The sequence below is a fragment of the Heptranchias perlo genome, chromosome 28, assembly GCF_035084215.1.
Source record: "Heptranchias perlo isolate sHepPer1 chromosome 28, sHepPer1.hap1, whole genome shotgun sequence".
Classification (NCBI taxonomy): domain Eukaryota; kingdom Metazoa; phylum Chordata; class Chondrichthyes; order Hexanchiformes; family Hexanchidae; genus Heptranchias; species Heptranchias perlo.
In genome coordinates, this window is record NC_090352.1 from 24,259,387 (window position 1) to 24,279,314 (window position 19,928).

At 44.6% G+C, this 19,928-nt stretch overlaps 1 protein-coding gene across 1 annotated transcript in view; it reads right to left on the reverse strand.

Moving 5' to 3' along the window:
* rab34a (RAB34, member RAS oncogene family a) overlaps positions 1-19,928 on the reverse strand; it is a 38,686-nt gene that overhangs the window by 2,553 nt on the left and 16,205 nt on the right. Inside the window, exons 4-11 of the mRNA XM_068008230.1 lie at positions 14,960-15,025; positions 14,064-14,165; positions 11,405-11,469; positions 8,066-8,117; positions 5,991-6,072; positions 4,686-4,776; positions 2,173-2,280; positions 429-516 (exon numbers count right to left, since the gene is read on the reverse strand). Of these exons, the coding sequence (XP_067864331.1) occupies positions 449-516; positions 2,173-2,280; positions 4,686-4,776; positions 5,991-6,072; positions 8,066-8,117; positions 11,405-11,469; positions 14,064-14,165; positions 14,960-15,025 (634 nt within the window). The 3' untranslated portion in view covers positions 429-448. The remainder of the gene's footprint in view (positions 1-428; positions 517-2,172; positions 2,281-4,685; positions 4,777-5,990; positions 6,073-8,065; positions 8,118-11,404; positions 11,470-14,063; positions 14,166-14,959; positions 15,026-19,928) is intronic.

Consider the following 19,928-nt stretch of genomic DNA (forward strand, 5'->3'; position numbering starts at 1 on the left):
TATTTTGGTGGACAACACACTGGCCTTGTAACTTTTATTTCAGGCCTCTGCTCTTTAATTTTGTTTCGGAGAGGCAATTGCTTAGGTTGAGCACGTCAATGGTGCAAGACACATCTCCTACAATGGTTTACAATGGAGTTCAATCCAGTTGGCATCAAAGTGAGCTTCAGCACATCAGAATGTTAATTTTTCCATTTGCACTTATAACGTGACAGGGGATTGACATACATGGCAAAAGCTTGACAGCAATTTCTTGGAGATATTCTCAAGTGGACACGGTTCCTTGCTGGACACTCTCCTGACTGGCATTTTGTCATTTTTAAACATTTTTTTGCATTATGAAGGTGATCAGTAACTGGTAACATTATTTTGTTGGCGTGAGAAATCTTTGGTTAAAAAATGAATATAGTGCAACATGTAACTCTTACATTGGCAGTTCAGATCACTGTCACTGACAGCAGTTAGGCTTGGATTTCTTTGCATTTATAAACAGGTTTTTGTCATTGTTGTTGATGCCTGTAAAGAAAAAGGTATTTGTAAAAAATACTGTTACTAGATTGTACAGCATTCTTGCTGATTATACTTTACTGAAATAAAAAGAAATTCAGAGGTATTTTGTTCAGATTATGGGAGAATGAATACTTACAACTTCTGTAATTTGCCCTCCCCTGTACCACAATCAGATTTTCTCTGTTCTCCTAAAGACACAGGTTCATTTTAACCTCCCCCTACCTGGTGTGAAAATGGCATTGGGTCACATACCGCCCCATTTACTATGGCATTTTGGCTGCCACCATTTTGGGTAAAGGCCTGAGATGGGCAGCTAGAGTGCCAACCTGTTTCAGCTGGGACGTCAATTGTAATATGTAAATTGGGTTCCTATCACATACATAGGACCTTGCAATTTTGAGGTATGAATGGGTGGTACATGCGCCATACACTCTTCACCAATTTGTACTGGGCATTGGAGAGCAGGGGAGTTCTCCCTGGTGTCCAGGCCAATATTTATCCCTTAACCAACATCACTAAAAACAGATTACCTGGTCATTATCACATTGCTGTTTGTGGGACCTTGCTGTGTGTAAATTGGCTGCCGCATTTCCTACATTACAACAGTGACTACACTTCAAAAGTATTTAATTGTCTGTAAAGCTTTTGGGACGTCCTGAGATCCCGATAGGCACTATATAAATGTGAGTCTTTCTTTCTTTTAACTACCGGTCCTTAAAGAGACCACTGGAGGTCACTCAGAAAACTATCAAAGTTTCTTTCTAACTCTGGGGCCAGAAAGAGCAGGATTGGTCCTCCTGGGCCCACAAAGTAGTCCAGCCCGCTGCCTGCCCGTTCAAGGCCTCCCCCAGGTCCGACTGTCAGCCGACCGATTTTCCACCCTCTCCAACCAGCAAGCTGATTCGGAGCGGCCAATTTGACATCCACAACTTGCCGGCTGCATGTAAAGGAGGCCTGCGGCTCAAAATGGCTCAGGCCTCATGGCAGTTACAACAGATGGGCAGTGGGCACACTTCACGCGCCAACTGCCTGTCTTGTGCCTCAAGTAAAAGTCTGCCCCGTTGGGAGTAATTTTCACCTTCACCACTTTGACAGTAAACTGGCAGAGCAGATCGCCTGCCCATAGAGCCCAGCAGAATTTTATTTCCATTGAAATTTTTTTTTAAACTTATTTCTAGAATGGGAGTGCGATTCAGGTTACCGCCCAGGCTGTGAGGTTGGAAATGACCCCCACTGGCTCATGCTGGGGAATGGTTCCACACCCACCTTGATTTCTTTTTTTAAAGAGTTATAGTCTCCCTTCTCGCCCCTCCACTGTCACCGCACTCTCCCACTTTGCCAACTGACAGGGTAGTTAGGTGACCTGCTCCCGTCTCTGCTAAGCATCACTATCTGTTAGGAGGTGTGTGGAGCTCCCCATGAAATTGGCTGCTCATTTTTATTTTCCTTTAATCTCGTGCCGAGGTGGCTGCATCACTTCTGACGACCCAGACAAGATCAAGGAACTCACGGTGTGGGGAGCAATATCATCTTTTAGAATAGATATTTTAATGAGCTTCTCCCCATCCCCAAATGAATCTCTTTTCATTGACTGCTGCTACCATGTCATCTACTGGGAACTGAACAGGAACGATACTGCTTTTTATTAATGGCTATACTTACGAACAACGTCCCCAATCTTCCTGGGGCCAGTCTTTTCTAGCTCAGCCAGCACATTGGCTTCAAAGGTCAAGGATGCAACCCTGAAGAAGAACTCCTTTACATTCTCTCCTGATGACCATGAAGAAAAACGTGTTAGCATTCGATCGAAGGGTCACAGCATATTTGACTGGTACAGTTTGTTTTTTCGAAATCCAACTTCCTCCTAGGTGTAGCAGCGCAAGGGTTTACCAACATGTCAATGCTATGGTGTAGTGGGGCATGTACCCAATCATGTGGGGAATTGCCAAGTGGAGAAGGCCAGGCACTTGCTCCTTAGACCAGGAGAGAAACAGAAAGGCCAGTTATCATTGGCACTCTCACACAGCTCCTAATGCAGAGCTCAAAACTACCACTGGAAGATGCCTAGAAGCTGGTCACTTGCTTTAATGGGTTAGGAATGATGTGTAGCCCTGGGAGACGCATGAAGAAAACAGAAAATAAAATAGCCCACTAAAATGTAACTGTCCACAGACAACTAAAGCGCATATCACAATATACTCCTGTACATTGATGACACTCTAAATACCAGGCACAATGAGGAAGAGTGGTGAGGAAAGTACCTGACTTAAAGTAGGATAAAGTGGAGGCAGATACAAGAGCAAGGAAGTCATGATGAACCTTTATGAAACACTGGTTCGACCACAACTGGAGTATTGTGTCCAGTTCTAGGCATCGCACTTTAGGATAGATGTGAAGGCCTTAGAGAGGGTGCAGAAATTATTTACTAGAATGATTCCAAGGATGAGGGACGTTAGTTATGTGGATAGGCTGGAGAAGCTGGGGTTGTTCTCCTTGAAACAGAAAAGATTGAGAGGAGATTTGATAGAGGTATTTAAAATCATGAAGGGTCTGGACAGAATAGATAGAGAGAAACTGTTCCCATTGGCGGAAGGGTCAAGAACTAGAGGACATAGATTTAAGGTGATTGGCAAAAGAACCAAAGGTGACATAAGGAAAAGCTTTTTTACGCAGTGAGTGGTTTGGATCTGGAATGCACTGCCCGAGGGGGTGGTGGAGGCCGATTCAAATGTGGCCTTCAAAAGGGAACTGGATAAGTACTTGAAAGGAAAAAATTTGCAGGGCTACAGGGATAAGGCGGGGGAGAGAGACTAGCTGGATTGCTCTTGCATAGAGCCAGCACGGACTCGATGGGCTGAATGGCCTCCTTCTGTGCTGGACCCTTTGTATGATTCTATAATATGCAATTTTTATTTTGTAAAAATTAGAAAATCATAACAGATTCTTTACTGAAAATGTTGGATTTTGTAAGGAAATCCATAAATGTTAGAACCAACTCATTTCAGATTTGGCAGGTCAATAATAGAAGCTCTGATAAAGTAAAGCTGCTTTTGGACTGATTGAAATTTTGGAGCGTGAAAAAATTTACAATGTGCTGAAAAATGGTCGAAGATCGCCATCTATTGGAATTATTCAGCAGGTAACATGTCTTACCCTTTACAACAACAACTTACATAGCCGTCAGGAAATTCCTCAGGGATTCTCCCAATTGGACATCGTAACTGATGGAAATCCCGTTTACGTGGTTTATCCAGAATGTCCGCCGATGTTACTGCGGCCGATTGGGTGAAACCCATGAGAAAATTCCCGGTGAGTGCCTTTAATGTAGTGAAGCATCCAAAGACACTTTAGAAGGGGGGAAATTTGTATACTGAGCAGGAATTGGGAGCAGAGTTAGGATAGATGACGGAAAACTCTTCAAAGAGGTCATGGTAGAATTTGTAAACTAGTTAAAATGTCACTAGTATGTATTGCTTCCAGATAAATTGATATTTGTCCAAAATGCACGCACGCGCACACAACACACTGAGCCTGCCAGGAGAACGTATAAGGTTTTTGGCACGATCTCCCCTCGATTTTGTGGCCGCTCATTTTCATTTCAATTTGTAAAATTACCCCTATAATGTTCAAATTTTACAATCTAAAATGGGGCGGATCTCAGTTTCATCAGGAATAGAACCAGGTATTGTACATACCTTGTTCTATCTTCCTCCCAAAATTTATGAAACTAAGAGTAAAATTGGAGAAATGTAGCCAATCCCAAAACGTTTACTTTGAACTTAAAAAGGCTGCAATCTAATTTTTTAAAAATTTAATGTAGAAATAACACAGCGGTTTTGAAAGGTTAGCGGTGTCACTGGGGATGATTTTGACTATAGCGATAGTGTAATTGGGGGCAACACTAGATCTGCCGCCCATTATACACTTCTCCCTATTTTCATTTTCACTGGAAACGAATATCGGGAGAGGCGTGAAGCAGGCGACTGATCGATATCACCCGGCTTACACTATCAAAAAGTTAAAATTACCTGCACTGAGTCTAAAGCTAAGGAATGGTCCATTCTCCAGTATTGCCATCTTTTCACTCAGTAATTGGTCAAAGAAATGACCAATATTACAGCATACATAACATGCTTTTTCACAATGAAACTAACCTAAACTCACTTTATACTCACCTGTTAGAGAAGACACTGCCCAATATTCAGCTTTTATTTCCTTGGCAATTTTGATGGCATCTTTCTCTATCAGGTTGTACTGGGCGGCAGACTTGAAAAAACAATGAATTGTGTAAATGGAATGAACAAAACACGGCCTAAATTCTACTGCACTACTTTCAGGCAAGTAGAGATATAAGGGGTCAATTTGATCTCCCGGGCAGGAACGTGGCCTAGCGAGTGGTCAGCCCGGGAGCGGCAGCAGGGAGACTCGACCGATTCTAAATACCCGGCCTCATTAGCATGCCCCTTCCCGACTTCCTGATCAAAAGGGTTGGGAAGTCCTTGGGAAGCAGCTGCCCGGCTGTTAAAATCGTGCGGCTTGGAATCCGTCGCTGGGGACCCATAGGAACAGTCCCCGGCACAAGGTAAGTGTCTACAAGGGGAATCCTGCTCCTCAAGGCCCCGTACGCCCCTGAAAGTAAATCTGAAAAATTTACTTTAAATAAATAATTATGAGGGGCATAGATAGGATGGATACAAAGGAGCTTTTTCCCTTCGTTGAGGGTTCTATAACAAGGGGGCATAGATTCAAGGTAAAAGGCGGGAGGTTTAGAGGGGATTTGAGAAAGAACTTTTTCACCCAGAGGGTGGTTGGAGTCTGGAACTCACTGCCTGAGAGGGTTGTGGAGGCAGGAACCCTCACAACATTCAAGAAGCACTTGGATGAGCACTTGAAATGCCATAGCATACAAGGCTACGGACCAAATGCTGGAATATGGGATTAGATTAGACTGGGCTTGATGGCCCGCGCGGACACGATGGGCCGAAGGGCCTCTATCCGTGCTGTATAACTCTATGACTCTATGACTCTAAGGCAGGATAGTGGGACCAAAAGTCATAAATATAAATTAGTGAAAATAAATGTAGATCAAAAACTAGGAGGAGCATCTTCACACAAAAGAAGATAAAGGAGACACAAAAGGGTAGTGGAAATGTGGAATTCTCTTCCCCAAGTGGATCCAAGTCTGTGGATGCTGGGTTAATTGAAATTTGCGAGACTGAGATCGACAGATTTTTGTTAAGTAAGGGTATCAGGGCTGTGGTTGAAAGGCAGGTAAATGAAGCTGTGGTACAGATCAGCCATGATCTAACTGAATGGCGGAACAGGCTCGAAGGGCTGAATGGCCTACACCTGTTCCTATGTTCCTAGTGCATGTGAAATCCTAACTTTTGAAATTTAACCTTTGGAGTATAGGAATTGAAATCAATTAGCTCTCAGTATTTGAATAAATTGTCTGCTAACTAGAGCCATTGGCTACTTACACTGAGGTCCTTCTTTGTCCCAACTAAGAACAACAATACAGAGGCAGGGTCATTTTCTTTAAGGGCATCTTTTAGCCATTGTCTGAGAAAAGAGCACAGAAACAATTATTAAAAAGATAAAAGTGACAACAGTTAGAGCTGCAAATAACGATGCTCCATCTCTGAAGTTGAGCTTTTATTCAGAAGGCTAATTTGATGTGTTAAAATATTTGTGATTATTTGTGAATGAGGAGAGGCAATATAAACTAAAGGGTACAATTCTAAAGGGGATGCAGGAACAGAGAGACATGGGGGTATATGTGCACAAATCTTTGAAGGTGGTTGGGCAGGTTGAGAAAGCAGTTAAAAAAGCATACAGGATCCAGGGTTTTATAAATAGAGGCATAGAGTACAAAAGTAAGGAAGTTATGATCAACCTTTATACAACACTGGTTCGACCACAACTGAAGTATTGTGTCCAATTCTGGGCACTGCACTTTAGGAAGGATGTGAAGACCTTAGAGAAGTTGCAGAAGAGATTTACAAGAATGGTTCCAGGGATGAAGGACTTCAGTTATGTGGACAGGCTGGAGAAGCTGGGGTTGTTCTCCTTGGAACAGAGAAGGTTGAGAGGAGATTTGATAGAGGTGTTCAAAATCATGAAGGGTCTAGACAGAGTAGATAGGAAGAAACTGTTCCCAATAGCAGAAGGGTCAAGAACCAGAGGACATAAAAGAACCAAAGGCGACATGAGGAACATCTTTTTTATGCAGCGAGTGGTTATGATCTGGAATGCACTGCCTGAGGGGGTGTTGAAGGCAGATGGCTTTCGGAAGGAATTTGATAAGTACTTGAAAGGTAAAAAATTGGAGGGCTACAGGGAAAGGGCGGGAGAGTGAGACTAGCTGGATTTCTCTTGCAGAGAGCCAGCATGGGCTTGATGGGCCAAATGTGCTGTAACCATGCTACGATTCTATCATGTTACATCTTTTATTTCTGTGGAAACTGCGCATTATTCCATGTTAAAACAAAATTCTACCAAAAATTGTCTGAATATTCTACACATCTTAACAAGAAGTGTCAAGGAGCCGGGATAGGGATGAGGATGGGGAAATGATAAGGTGTGTCTGTTGTGATGTCAGAGGTACCAGTGAAAGGTCCATTGCCACATGACCACATAATCCACCTCCAAACCACTAAAGTGCCAAAACTTGGGATTTCAAATCCAACTGATAGATCTGTAGACTCTACGGTCTACAGTTTCTGTACTCCTGTGGTTTAAGGCGTTTATCTTAGGGGTGTCTCATCCATCTTCCATGGAGATGCACCCCTGGTCGCAGCTGCCTCAGAGTCACTTAAATACCAGAGGTGGAGCTTAGCTGTCAGGCTTCCAAGGCCTGGCAAGGATGGAGACGCATGTTGCCTCTGTGCTGCCTGCACAAGCTAAATTATGGGGTTTCCTCTTCAACCTGTACAAGGCCTTGCTCCGTTAGCATTTGTACAGGCCCAGGTGCAAAAAATAATAGGGGCGCCCACTGCCGTTAGGAGAATGCTGGACACCTGGGTCTACTAGGCGGCCTCTGGGGCCAGCGTTCAAAGGATCCAAATGTAAGATGTACTTTGGAGCATGTATTTCCCCGATTTACATTTATTTTCTTCATACACCTGTCCCCAAACAGGCGAGTGTACCCTCCACTACCAGAACTGGCTGCCAGGAAATGGGGATGCAAGGAGGTGGGGAATGTGTCCCCCCAGTGTTTTTCTGACCCCATCTTATGTACTTGGTATTGTCCTTTGCACCGTAAAACAAGACTTCATTGCCACACATTGGGTTGGAGTGGACCGGATTAGCAAATCCAGCCACTATGATACGTTAAAACAAGATTCTAGCTTTGTTGGCAACACCAGTAACAACCAAACAGGAAAATTACATGGCAGATATGAATTCGGAGGCACAGTCTGCCTTTCCAAAATATGGAAAGAAAATGTACTGGAAACTTTCAAACAGAAATTTCTGGAAGCAATGACATGGATTGTTTTCAAAGGTTTCTTTTTAAAATGACAGCATAAAGTGAAAGTCTCATTTTATTACTCACTTCACATGATCCAGAGATGCTATATCGTTGACATCAAATACGATTATTATTGCTGAAAGAAAGATCGCATTATGATTATTACTTTAAATAGCAGGAAATGGAATGGTTAGCAAAGTACGTTCAACTGAATATGTTTTAATTTCTGTTTTAAGCATATGTCTTCATCACAGCTCACACTGATTCACCGAGAAGCAAGACTGATCTGTCATGTGGGTGGGTCCTTGTTAAAGGAATACACCAGGAAAGACTCAGAGGCGACACTGGTCATCGCCAGTAACGCTCATAGCGAATCGGCAGCACGTTCTATGCCGCTCCTGACTTCCTTTTCCATTGACTTGAAGTCAAGTGGAAGATTTGCCCATGCCTCCCACCATCAGGGAAAGCTGGTTTTGACCCCATTTTCTGTTTGCCCCAACTGGAGATGTCAGGTTTCCACCTTGACCCCAGTTGGTATTTCTAATAGAGACAGACCTCCAGGGGTAATTTTTCTTTCTCATATCTGGAGAGCCTCGCCAGAGTATTTACTATTTACAGAATAAAATAAATTGAAAACTTAAAATTGTGTCAGATGCTTTCGTTTACATTCCAGAAGCAATGCATTGCATGATGGGACAATCACACACTGTTCCATTGCCATAACACACTCATATTCTGGGTACAGTGGACACCACTCTAAGCTCCCCAACCTCAGTCCCAGCCTGAGCCCAGACAGATGAGGAGGAATTTCTTCAATCAGAGGGTTGTGAATCTTTGGAATTCTCTACACCTGAGGGCTGTGGATGCTGAGTCGTTGAGTACATTCAAGACTGAGATCAATAAATTTTTGGTCTCTAAGGGAATTAAGGGATACGGGAATTGGGCAGGAAAGTGGATTTGAGGTTGAAGATCAGCCATGATCTTAATGAATGGCGGGGCAGGCTCTAGGGGTCGCATGGCCCATGCCTGCTCCTATTTCTTATGTTCTTAGTAATAGGGCTGGCTGGAAAAGTTTTAATCCCTTCCTCTCCCCACTCTCCTTTCCTGGTGGAGTGGCATCTATTGACATCACTTTGTAACTGCCCACCAATGGCAAGGGCAGCACGAAGTGACCTGACCTATAATCTTTCTCTCCCATCACAACCATCCTGGATGAGGTTGAAAACTTGCCAAACCATGGCTGACAATCTCTGCCCTACCACACGATGGCACTGCAAGTTTTATTTTCATGAAGAAAGAATCCAGGCATATATTTTGTGAGGCCACTACAATTTTATCACATGGTATTTACAGTGTGATACACTGGTACACTGCGGATGTTGATAACAGGTACTTTAGACAATATGCTGTTTTGGGGAGGGGGGGGTTTGTCAAGATAAGTTGGCAATGGTCCAGCTGGGTCAGGGAATATCAAGGGCTCAGTCCACATAGAGAAGAGTCTTTCAGGTTAGGTTGTCACTGTTTGTGAGACATTAATGTGGGACTGTTGTTGGCTTGTGAATCCATTCTGAGTTGGCCCATCCTTCTTGGGAGTGGTGTGGGTCTGTAGAGAGTCTGAGTCTTGTAAGACGATTGCCTCATACCTCCCAAACTCCAGATGTACATTGCTCATTCCACTGACAGATGTCTCACAGATGTTTCATGGATATATTTTTTTCATAGAATCATAGAAAATTTACAGCACAGAAGGAGGCCATTCAGCCCATCATGTCCGCGCTGGCTGAGAAACGAGACACCCAGCCTAATCCCACTTTCCCGCATTTGGTCCATAGCCCTGCAGGTCACAGCTCTTCAGGTGCAAATCCAGGTATTTTTTAAATGAGTTGAGGGTTTCTGCCTCTACCACCCTCTCAGGCAGTGAGTTCCAGACCCCCACCACCCACTGGGTGAAAATTTTTTTCCTCATTTCCAATCTAATCCTTCTACCGATCACTTTAAATCTATGCCCCCTGGTTATTGACCCCTCCGCTAAGGGAAATAGGTCCTTCCTATCCATTCTATCTAGGCCCCTCATAATTTTGCACACCTCAATCAAATCATCCCTCAGCCTCCTCTGTTCTAAAGAAAACAACCCCAGCCTATCCAATCTTATCTCATAGCTAAAATTCTCCTGCCCTGGCAACATCCTTGTAAATCTCCCCTGCACCCTCTCTAGTGTAATTATATCCTTCCTGTAATGTGGTGACCAGAACTGTGTGCAGTACTCAAGCTGCGGTCTAACTAGTGTAATATACAGTTCCAGCATAACATCTCTGCTTTTATATTCTATGCCTCGGCTAATAAAGGAAAGCATTCCATATGCCTTCTTAACCACCTTATCTACCTGTCCTGCTACCTTCGGGGATCTGTGGACATGCACTCCATGGTCCTTCACTTCCTCTACACCCCTCAGTATCCTCCCATTTATTGAGTATTCCTTTGCCTTGTTTGCTCTCCCCAAATGCATTACCTCACACTTCTCCGGATTGAACTCCATTTGCCACTTTTCTGCCCATCTGACCAGTCCATTGATATCTTCCCGCAGTCTACAGCTTTCCTACACACTATCAACCACATGGCCTATCTTTGTGTCATCCACAAATTTCTTAATCATGCCCCCTACGTTTAAGTCCAAATTGTTAATGTATACCACAAAAAGCAAAGGATCTAGTACCGAGCCCTGCGGCACCCCACTGGAAACAGCCTTCCAGTTGCAAAAACTGGTTTTGTGGAGAGAAGTGCGCCTCACCAGAGGAGGGGGCGCAAAAGGCTAACAGTGAGAACATGTTGCGGGGGGTGGGGCTTGTTCTCCATTGGGTAGGCCCAGCAGACACAGGTTCAGGTCCGCAAGAATTGTGAGGCTTGTCGAGTTCTCTGGCCTCCTGCCCAAATGGTTGAATGTGAAGGCAGAATCAGAATATGTGTAATATTAATAAATAAAAATACTTGCATTTATATAACCTCTAGTCATGTTAAAATGTCTCACATCATGAATTACTTGGAAGTGCAGTGACTAATGTGATGTAGGCAAATGTAGCAGCTATTCTGTAACATCCTACAAACAGCAAATGAAATGGATGACAAGATAATTGGTTTTCTTTGATGACATTAGATATTGGCCACAAGACCAGGAGTACTCATTGCTCTTCTTTAAATAGTGCCATGGGATCTTTTATGTTCACTTAAGCAGGCAGATCGGGCCTCAGTTTAATATCTCACCTGAAAGACAGCACCTCCAACAAACCAGCACTCCCTCAGTACTGCGCTGTTAGATTATGCGCTGGTCTGCAACCTGACAAATTACTAATTATATTAGCCAACAAAATTCAGCATTTCACAATGTTACCAGAGTTTTTCTGATACTGCTAAAAATAAAACTTGTACCTTGTGCTCCTCTGTAGTATGTTGATGCGATACATTTAAACCTCTCCTGTCCTGCTGTGTCCCATCTATTAGAAAATACACAGATTTTTAGATATATTTTAGAGTTATTATAATTTATACTGCACAATTCACCTGTATCTGAATGTTGCTGTGTACTATCTCAATCCCATAATTTATAACAAACTAGTTGACCTCCCATGGTGATGCTCACAAGTTTTTTTTTATTTGTCTCTTCATGTAACTGTCTTTCTGGCTCTCTCTCTCAACCTGTAATTGTTTCTGTCTCCCGCTCTCTGTTTTTGTTTGTCTTCCACTCTGTCTCCCATCTTTCTCTCTCTGTATGCCTCTCTTACACTTTTCTCTTGTCATCTGTATCTCTTCGCCTCCAGCTTTACAGCTGCTCATAGATAAAAAGTAAAGGGTTTAAAAAAGAAAGGCTTGCATTTATATAGCACCTTTCAGGGCATCCCAAAGTGCTTTACAGCCAATGAAGTACTTTTGAAGTGTAGTCACTGTTGTAAAGTAGGAAACGCGGCAGCCAATTTGTGCACAGCAAGGTCCCTCAAACAGCAATGTGATAATGACCAGATAATCTGTTTCAGTGATGTTGGTTGAGGGATAAATATTGGCCAGGTCACCAGGAGAACTCCCCTGCTCTTCTTCAAAATAGTGCCGGGGGTCTTTTACGTCCATCTGAATGGAAAGGCAGGGCCTCGGTTCATTCAAAAGATGGCACCTCCAACAGTGCAGCATTCCCTCAATACTACACCGGAGTGTCAGCTTAGATTTTGTGCTCAAGTTCCTGGAAGTGGGATTTGAACCCGTGACCTTCTAAACTCAGCAGCAAGAATACTACCCATTAAGCCACGGCTGACACTATTCAATACTGAAGTACCTTTTCCTATAATTGTCTTGTGAATCTTCTCTCAGAACAACATCTCTTGCTCCCATTACCCTACTATAACAGTGATGTGGAGATGCCGGTGATGGACTGGGGTGGACAAATGTAAGGAATCTTACAACACCAGGTTATAGTCCAACAATTTTATTTTAAAATCACAAGCTTTCGGAGATTATCCCCTTCGTCAGGTGACGAAGGGGATAATCTCCGAAAGCTTGTGATTTTAAAATAAAATTGTTGGACTATAACCTGGTGTTGTAAGATTCCTTACATTTGTCCTACTATAACAAGGTTTCTCTCTAACTTCCCACCCTTCTTAGGATGATTTGTTTTCCACTGTCTTTCACCCCTTTGTTTGATCTCTCTTTCCCCAAACTCAGAACAGGGTCTCTCTCCATTTCTTCTGTGTCCTCGTAAGACCAGTACACTGGAATCATTTAATGAGGGCCCATTTTCCTCTTGTATAGATTGGAGCTGGCTGGCACCGTAACTGCTGAAAATGGCAGGAACCTGGAGTGTAAAACCCAGATCGTTCTCTCCTCAAAATTAAAATATAAAAGAACAGGATCCTAGAAGCATAGCGATTTCTTGTCACATCTTGTACAGAAGGACTAGAAAAGTTATGTGCTATATATAAAGTACTGTAACTCTAAAGATCATTCTAGTACACTATTTCAATTTAGACCTACTAATTTACTTCACATGATTTTCAGATAAAAGAACCCTCTTCTTTTAATTTTGGTTTTTTTTTGCTTTGCTGGAGTTCAGTTCCATAGAACAGATGCTGGCACCTCCAGTCCATCAGCCAAACGGCCTTTATGTATATGTAGCTGTGGCAGAATGTCATCATGCTATTCAACCTCAGGTGCATCACAGTTGAACCCAATCCTGTATTCATCATGTCCACACAAGGCACTTCCAGCCAGCTTGCTGGAGGCCAATCAGGGGTCACTGAATACCGATTAGAGGTCACATATATTGATGAGGGGTCACTGAATACTGATCAGCAATGGGAATCCTGGTCAAATTTTCCTTTCCCTAATCCAGGTACTGAGATCTACCTGGCAATCTTCCTGGTCTATATGGATCAGGTACTCACTGAGCCACTGTCAGAGCACAAAATCATATTCTTAACAAGACGCTATGCAAACAGCTCAGCCCAAGGAACTCTAGCAGGTCTGAGTGAGCCTTGCACATAGATTTGGTACGGTTTACACAAGCAATTATACAGGGCTAATCTAAAGGCCAAACTGGTTTGTTTCTTTACTGATCCATTGAACCATAAACATGGACATTGTTTGTTCCTGACAGTCAGAGATGAAAGTATGACGTTACTAAAATCATTTTACCTCCTCCGCTTTCCTGATCATAGGCTTCATTCTGCCTGGAAAGCAGAGGCAGTCGGTGCTGTAGCCTTCTTCTCAGCCTTTAGCACAGCTGTCCCATATTAGGCTTACCTGCCAAGACCTTCTGCCTGGAGACGGAGTGTTTTGAAACCACCCAACACTCCTGTTGCTGTGACAGACAGAATCTACCCAGAGAGGGCAGCTCAATCTGCCTGGATTTCCACTCAGGCCCCCTCAACTGGAGTCCAATGCTCCACTACTGGAGCATATAGACTGCCACAAAAGGACTGCATGTTTGTAAATGTTATTAAATCCAAGAGCTCTGCGATGGAGCACAGTAAAAAATACTTCATAATAATCAAACCAGGTACGACTCAATAGCCACAGTATACTTCTTCAGCTCCATACGTACAGCTGCAAACTGAAGGGGACTCCTAGTACTTCAAATCGCTCCATCTCAAAATCCACCCCAATAGTAGCTTTGTAATTCTTGTCAAAGGTGTCCTTACAGAACCTGAAGGGCAAATGGAAAAATAAAGAGATGTGAAATACTTGTGATCTCCGACAACAGCAAGTCTGATAAAAGCTGCAGGATGCGTTCAAGCTTGCTCTCAGGCCTGGTTCTTTGCTATTGTTGCCAGTGCTTTTCATTTTCCATAAATAGGTGTAAGTCATAGAAACATAGAAAATAGGAGCAAGAGTAGGCCATTCGGCCCTTCGGGCCTGCTCCGCCATTCAAAATGATCATTGCTGATCGTCTAACTCAGTACCCTGTTCCCGCTTTTTCCCCCATATCCCTTGATCCCTTTAGCATTAAGAAATATATCTATCTCCTTCTTGAATACATCTAATGACTTGGCCTCCACTGCCTTTCTGTGGTAGAGAATTCCACAGGTTCACCACCCTCTGAGCGAAGAAATTTCTCCTCATCTCGGTTCTAAATGGCATACCCCGTATCCTGAGACTGTGACCCCTGATTCTGGACTCCCCAACCATCAGGAACATCCTCCCTGCATCTAGTCTGTCTAGTCCTGTTAGAATTTTATATGTTTCAACGAGATCACCTCTCATTCTTCTAAACTCTAGTGAAAAAAGGCCTAGTCGACCCAATCTCTCCTCATATGTCAGTCCTGCCATCCCAGGAATTAGTCTGGTAAACCTTCGTTGCGCTCCCTCCATGGCAAGGACATCCTTCCTCAGATAAGGAGACCAAAACTGCACTCCAAATGTGGTCTCACCAAGGCCCCGTATAACTGCAGTAAGACATCCCTGCTCCTGTACTCAAACTCCATTCTGGGCCGTACTTACCGGTTGATTAAACACGTCTTCCCCACTGACAGGTCCCCAACCACAATAATTTTGGAAATCTTCAACCTAAAATTAAAATACATTTATTTTACATAACTCTTAAAAATGACAGAAAGGTGCATTTATGCCTTTTTAAAATATTTGACGAAAGCATTCCCCCCCAACCGCCCCCCCCACTATTCTTTGGAGAGCCTGACGATATTAGAAACACATTCATATGAAATTTCTCTGCCTGCTATTTTAACTGAGGTGTTGATCCATTTCAAATAAAGGAATTAATGTCTTAATTAAAATAGTGGACAAAACAATTTCACGTGAACACATTAGTGTGTTCATTAACAGCACACGGCAATTTTGACCTACTTTTGCCACCCATCCTCCCTACCCGAGGGAAAAAAGCCCTCGACCTATGCTGCCTTGTGACCAGCCCATAGAATGGAGCATGACGGTGACCCAAGGGCTTATCACTCACTTGCTCCTTCTGGGGAACCACTTGGCCCTCAGCACTTTCATGTGATGGTATGACTGAGAACTGGCCTTGAGGAGTCAATGTGGACCGTACAGTTTAAGAGGGTAAAACGTGTACCAAGTTACAAATGTCCACTTCCTTTTGCCTGCGTTCATGCTTCAGTCATCATAAGCACTGTGTATTTATTCACTTACCATCGGGCAAGAGTAAGGACTTCCCTTACCCCCAACCCAATTCTTTTCTTTCCTAACAACAGCCTGCAGTTCCCGTTCCTACGTTATTGCACAGATAATATCAATTGGCTAAATGAGCAATCGCACAAAGTCTTTCACCTCTGGTAGAATAAGAGTAACCTAAAAGCCAGCATTTGGTTGAATTGTCTCTCTCTGCAGTTTCAGGCATATTTGACCAGTATGCTAGAATTTTCCACAGGGGTGTATACAGCTCCCTATTTCCACTGCAATTGCATAAATATGTGGAAAATGGTGATTCATTATGAAAAACTAGACACTTATATCTCAACAGCAATATAATTTGATACCAAATTCCACAATGTTGACAATTTCACTCAGGGAGGTCATAAGGATAGGTCTTTTGGGCAATTCACTCTTCTGGGGCTAAGACAGAATCGAGGGAGCTTCATTCTGCATCTGGAATGGGCTGTGCTTGATCTGGGAGCATTTAATGTTGGCTCCACGTGGGATGCCAAAAATGAGGAGTCCATGAATCATAACCATCACCTGATAATCATTGATTACACAAACACAGTCTACCAGGCTGGCTGGAAAGAACGTTCTTATCAGACTATTCTATGGCAAAAGCTGGGAAAATGCGGATATTGTATTTTACACAACAATAAAGATGTACAGTATGTACAAATCCACAGAGGGTTACTGGCATTAGTACTTTACACCACCTTAGGGATAAGACCTCAGAAAATTGCCTGGCCAGCTGAAAAGGCACATTGGGATAAAAATGTGTGACTATGGGCCTGATTTTACCAGGCCTGCGGGTTTCCGGCGGGTTGGGTTTCGGGTGCGTGGCCTCCGCGCCCGGTGAAATTAGTGGGTTGCCCGCGCGATCGTAGCAGGCAATCCACTAATTGGAATCACTTACCTGCTCCTCCGGGCTCCGCGCTGCTGGTCTGCGCGTCGGGCGGGCTGCGCATGCGCAGTACGATCTGTCAGCTGGAGGCTCTCTAGTTAAAGGGGCAGTCCTCCACTGACAGATGCTGCAACCAATGGAACAAATTACAGCATGGAGCAGCCCAGGGGGAAGGCTGCTCCCAGTTTAATGATGCCTCACCCCAGGTATCATCAGATGGGGTGAGGAGGAGGGGGAGGACAGAGATCTTCCACCTGGCGGGCGGGAGGAAGCGGCCTGCCTCTGCCACCAAGAAGGCCTGGCTCGAGGTGGCAGAGGGGGTCACCTGCACCACCAACATATCGCCCACCTGCATACAGTGCAGGAGGCGCTCCAATGACCTCAGTAGGTCAGCCAAAGTGAGAACACGTAGTCTTTCCCCTACACTCCGTCTGCCACAACACTGCCCCCACCCCACATCTCCTTCGGCACCGCCAACACTACTCTGTCACATCACCCCTCATACCCACTCAAACCCCATCCTCATCTTACCTCCACCTACTCACCTCGCCAGTACTCACCCGCCACTAACACGCAACCCAATCCTCATACAATCTCATGGCTCTATCCCATACTCACCCTCTCGTGCATCTCTCTCACGGCCAGCCTCACTCAACCTGCCACCACCTGTGCTGCAGCCACAGGGCATGCATCGCATATGTGCAGTAGGCAGCGTAAGGCAAACGTGTCGTGAGCATGAAGGGGGTGCACAAGGGTGTCTGAGGGTTTGCCATGGGTGTTACCTATATTGAATTTCAGAGCAACAAACATCACACATCATATTGGCACCACCACTGCCATATCTCCGCGAATCCTGTCTGTTGTGTCCAATAATGCCCGCTCCTGGGTATCACTATGAGGACCCACCACTGATGCCACCCATTGTGTTACTGCAGAGTAGGTGCAGGTGTATTTGCAGGGCTCTTCCGCGCAGACGACTGAGAGACATCGGCGGTGTACCCGGCTGCACCCTGGAAGGATGCGGAGGAGAAGTTGTGGAGGGCAGTGGTGACTTTGGCAGCGACAGGTAAGCAGATGGTGCTGGGGCCAGCCAGGAGCAGCTCGGCATGAAAGAGCCTGCAGATCTCCACGACTACATGTCGAGTGAATCTGCACCTCCGTGTGCACTGCTGCTCGGAGAGGTCCGGGGAGCTGCGCCTCGGTCTGTGGACCCTGTAGCGAGGGTAGTGCCCTCTGCGACGCGTCTCTCTCTGTGGTAGCCCTCCCTCCTGCTGTACAGGTGGATGTGTCACAGCACTCTGTTGTGGAGCTCCACGTGTCAGAGGTGGACGGCGTGGATGGCGAGGCTGGTGATGCTGTTCGCCCTCCGAGGGGGTCATGACTGCAGCTACGGCGGCCCCCATCTGCAATATGTACATCTGAGGGGGTCCGCAAGGTAGGCACATGTCTCCGGACCCCGGGGTGAGTGTGCAGGTTGGTCACTTTGACCGTCCGGAGGGGGGTGGTGGAGGCCACACTTTGTCCCAAGTGACAGAGCGGCCTCCTGCAATGGGTGAGGGTCTCCTCCCCCCCCCACCTGTCAAATGGACCTTTGCAGCTGCCACAGGCTGACAGCTGCAACACGTCCAGTTCAACTAGGACTGTTTCCCCCAGTGTGTGAAACAGTCCCATGTTTCCCCAAAATCACACACAGTCCCTTAATCAGGTCAGTTAATGACCTGAACAAGCGAAATAAATAACCTCAAGTGGCATCTCGCTGGCTTTAATTGCCTGCGGGATTCCCACCAGCGGGGGCCACGCACGCACCCCCGCACGTCATCGGGGAACCCGGAAGTGGGCGGGATCGTGGCGGGTTCCCGTCACGTGACTGGATATCGGGATTTTCGGGGCCCCCCCGCTGGAAACCCACAGGAAACCCGACGGTAAAATCGAGCCCTATGTGTTAGCAACATCATAAATGCACCTATGAGGATCTCCATCTATTTCGTATTTATAGCAAATCATAAAGGTTTTCTTTTAGAACATCCTTACAATTAGAAATAGTGAATGGATGAAATCTACACAAATGCATTTACAACGTCAATACAAATAGTGACCTGAAGAATCCTCACTTCATTGCTTTTTGATTCAATGCCCAAAGCTGCTTTTCTAATGCACGAGAGCCGTGCTAGAAGCACTGGGACTTTACGTACAGGTCTCACACAACCAGTTGCAACCCAAAAGTAAAGCTCCTGCCAGCCTTAACAACACCCAGCATGTTTACTTTCAATTTGTAGTGAGTTGCGTGAGACCCACGAGTCAGGAATCGATACCACTAGCACGGGTCTTAATGCAACTCAAGAATCCCATACAGTCGTTCCTTTTTTTTAAAAGATGTACTTTTCCCCTCAGTTTAACCTTTGCTCAATGTGGCAGCAACTCCTGGGTTTATATTAACAAGGCCCAGTTACCTAGCTACACCTAACTGTGGCATATTGTAGCTTGTCATCAATAATAGTGTACACAGAGCTGTCTTAGCAACCAAGCATTAATCAAACTTTGACAACATACTGGGAGATCCTTCATGTTGAGCAAATAGATCCAGTCTGTATAATCCAAACCAATTTCTCCACAAATGGAAATTGGTAAATGGAATGTAGATAAACTCTTTCTGCATTTAACACATTACTTTTGTACTTTACAAAGCACAAGCATGCTTTCCACTCCCTAATTAGTAATAAAAAAGTGCTATAAGTATATCTATAATTATATGGTCAACATATAGAGTGTCAGCATCTACTGAGATTCAAATGCTGTCCTGTTATTGTGTTGCTGATAGCAGGCTGCAGTATGAATTTGTCGATTGATGAAGTTCACACAGTGCTATTTAATCTAGGTTTGTCCTACATATGTGAAAAGAGACTTCTGTTTTTTTTTGAAGACTAATACCCTGAAGAGCAACCCGATAACACTAACATTGGAGCGTAACACTCTCCCATAGAGGGACGGTGTCCGAATTCCAGTCCTGAACTCCATTCAGATTCCACACCCTTACATGGGTGGACTTTACCAGTTCTCGATAGGGTCTTTAGGAGTAATGCCTTACAGTAGGTGAGTGTTGTTGGGCAGAGTAAGAACAGAGCTAGTTGTGCAGAATGCGGTAAACGGTCATCTGCCTTCCGGCTGAAGGGTGAAAAGAAGACGGAGATAGTCCGCAAAGGAGAGGAGAAAGGAAGTGGAGCACGGTATGTGGTGTACCAATGTGTTGAGTGCCAGGAGTGGTTGGACATGGGTGTATTCCTGTGAGTTCCTGATCTCGGCCCTACTGTTTAAATAAGACTAGTGAATTGGCCGTGACATTTCCCATGGTCAGTTGATGAATACAATTTTTTTCTCTATAAAAGTTTGGGTATTGTG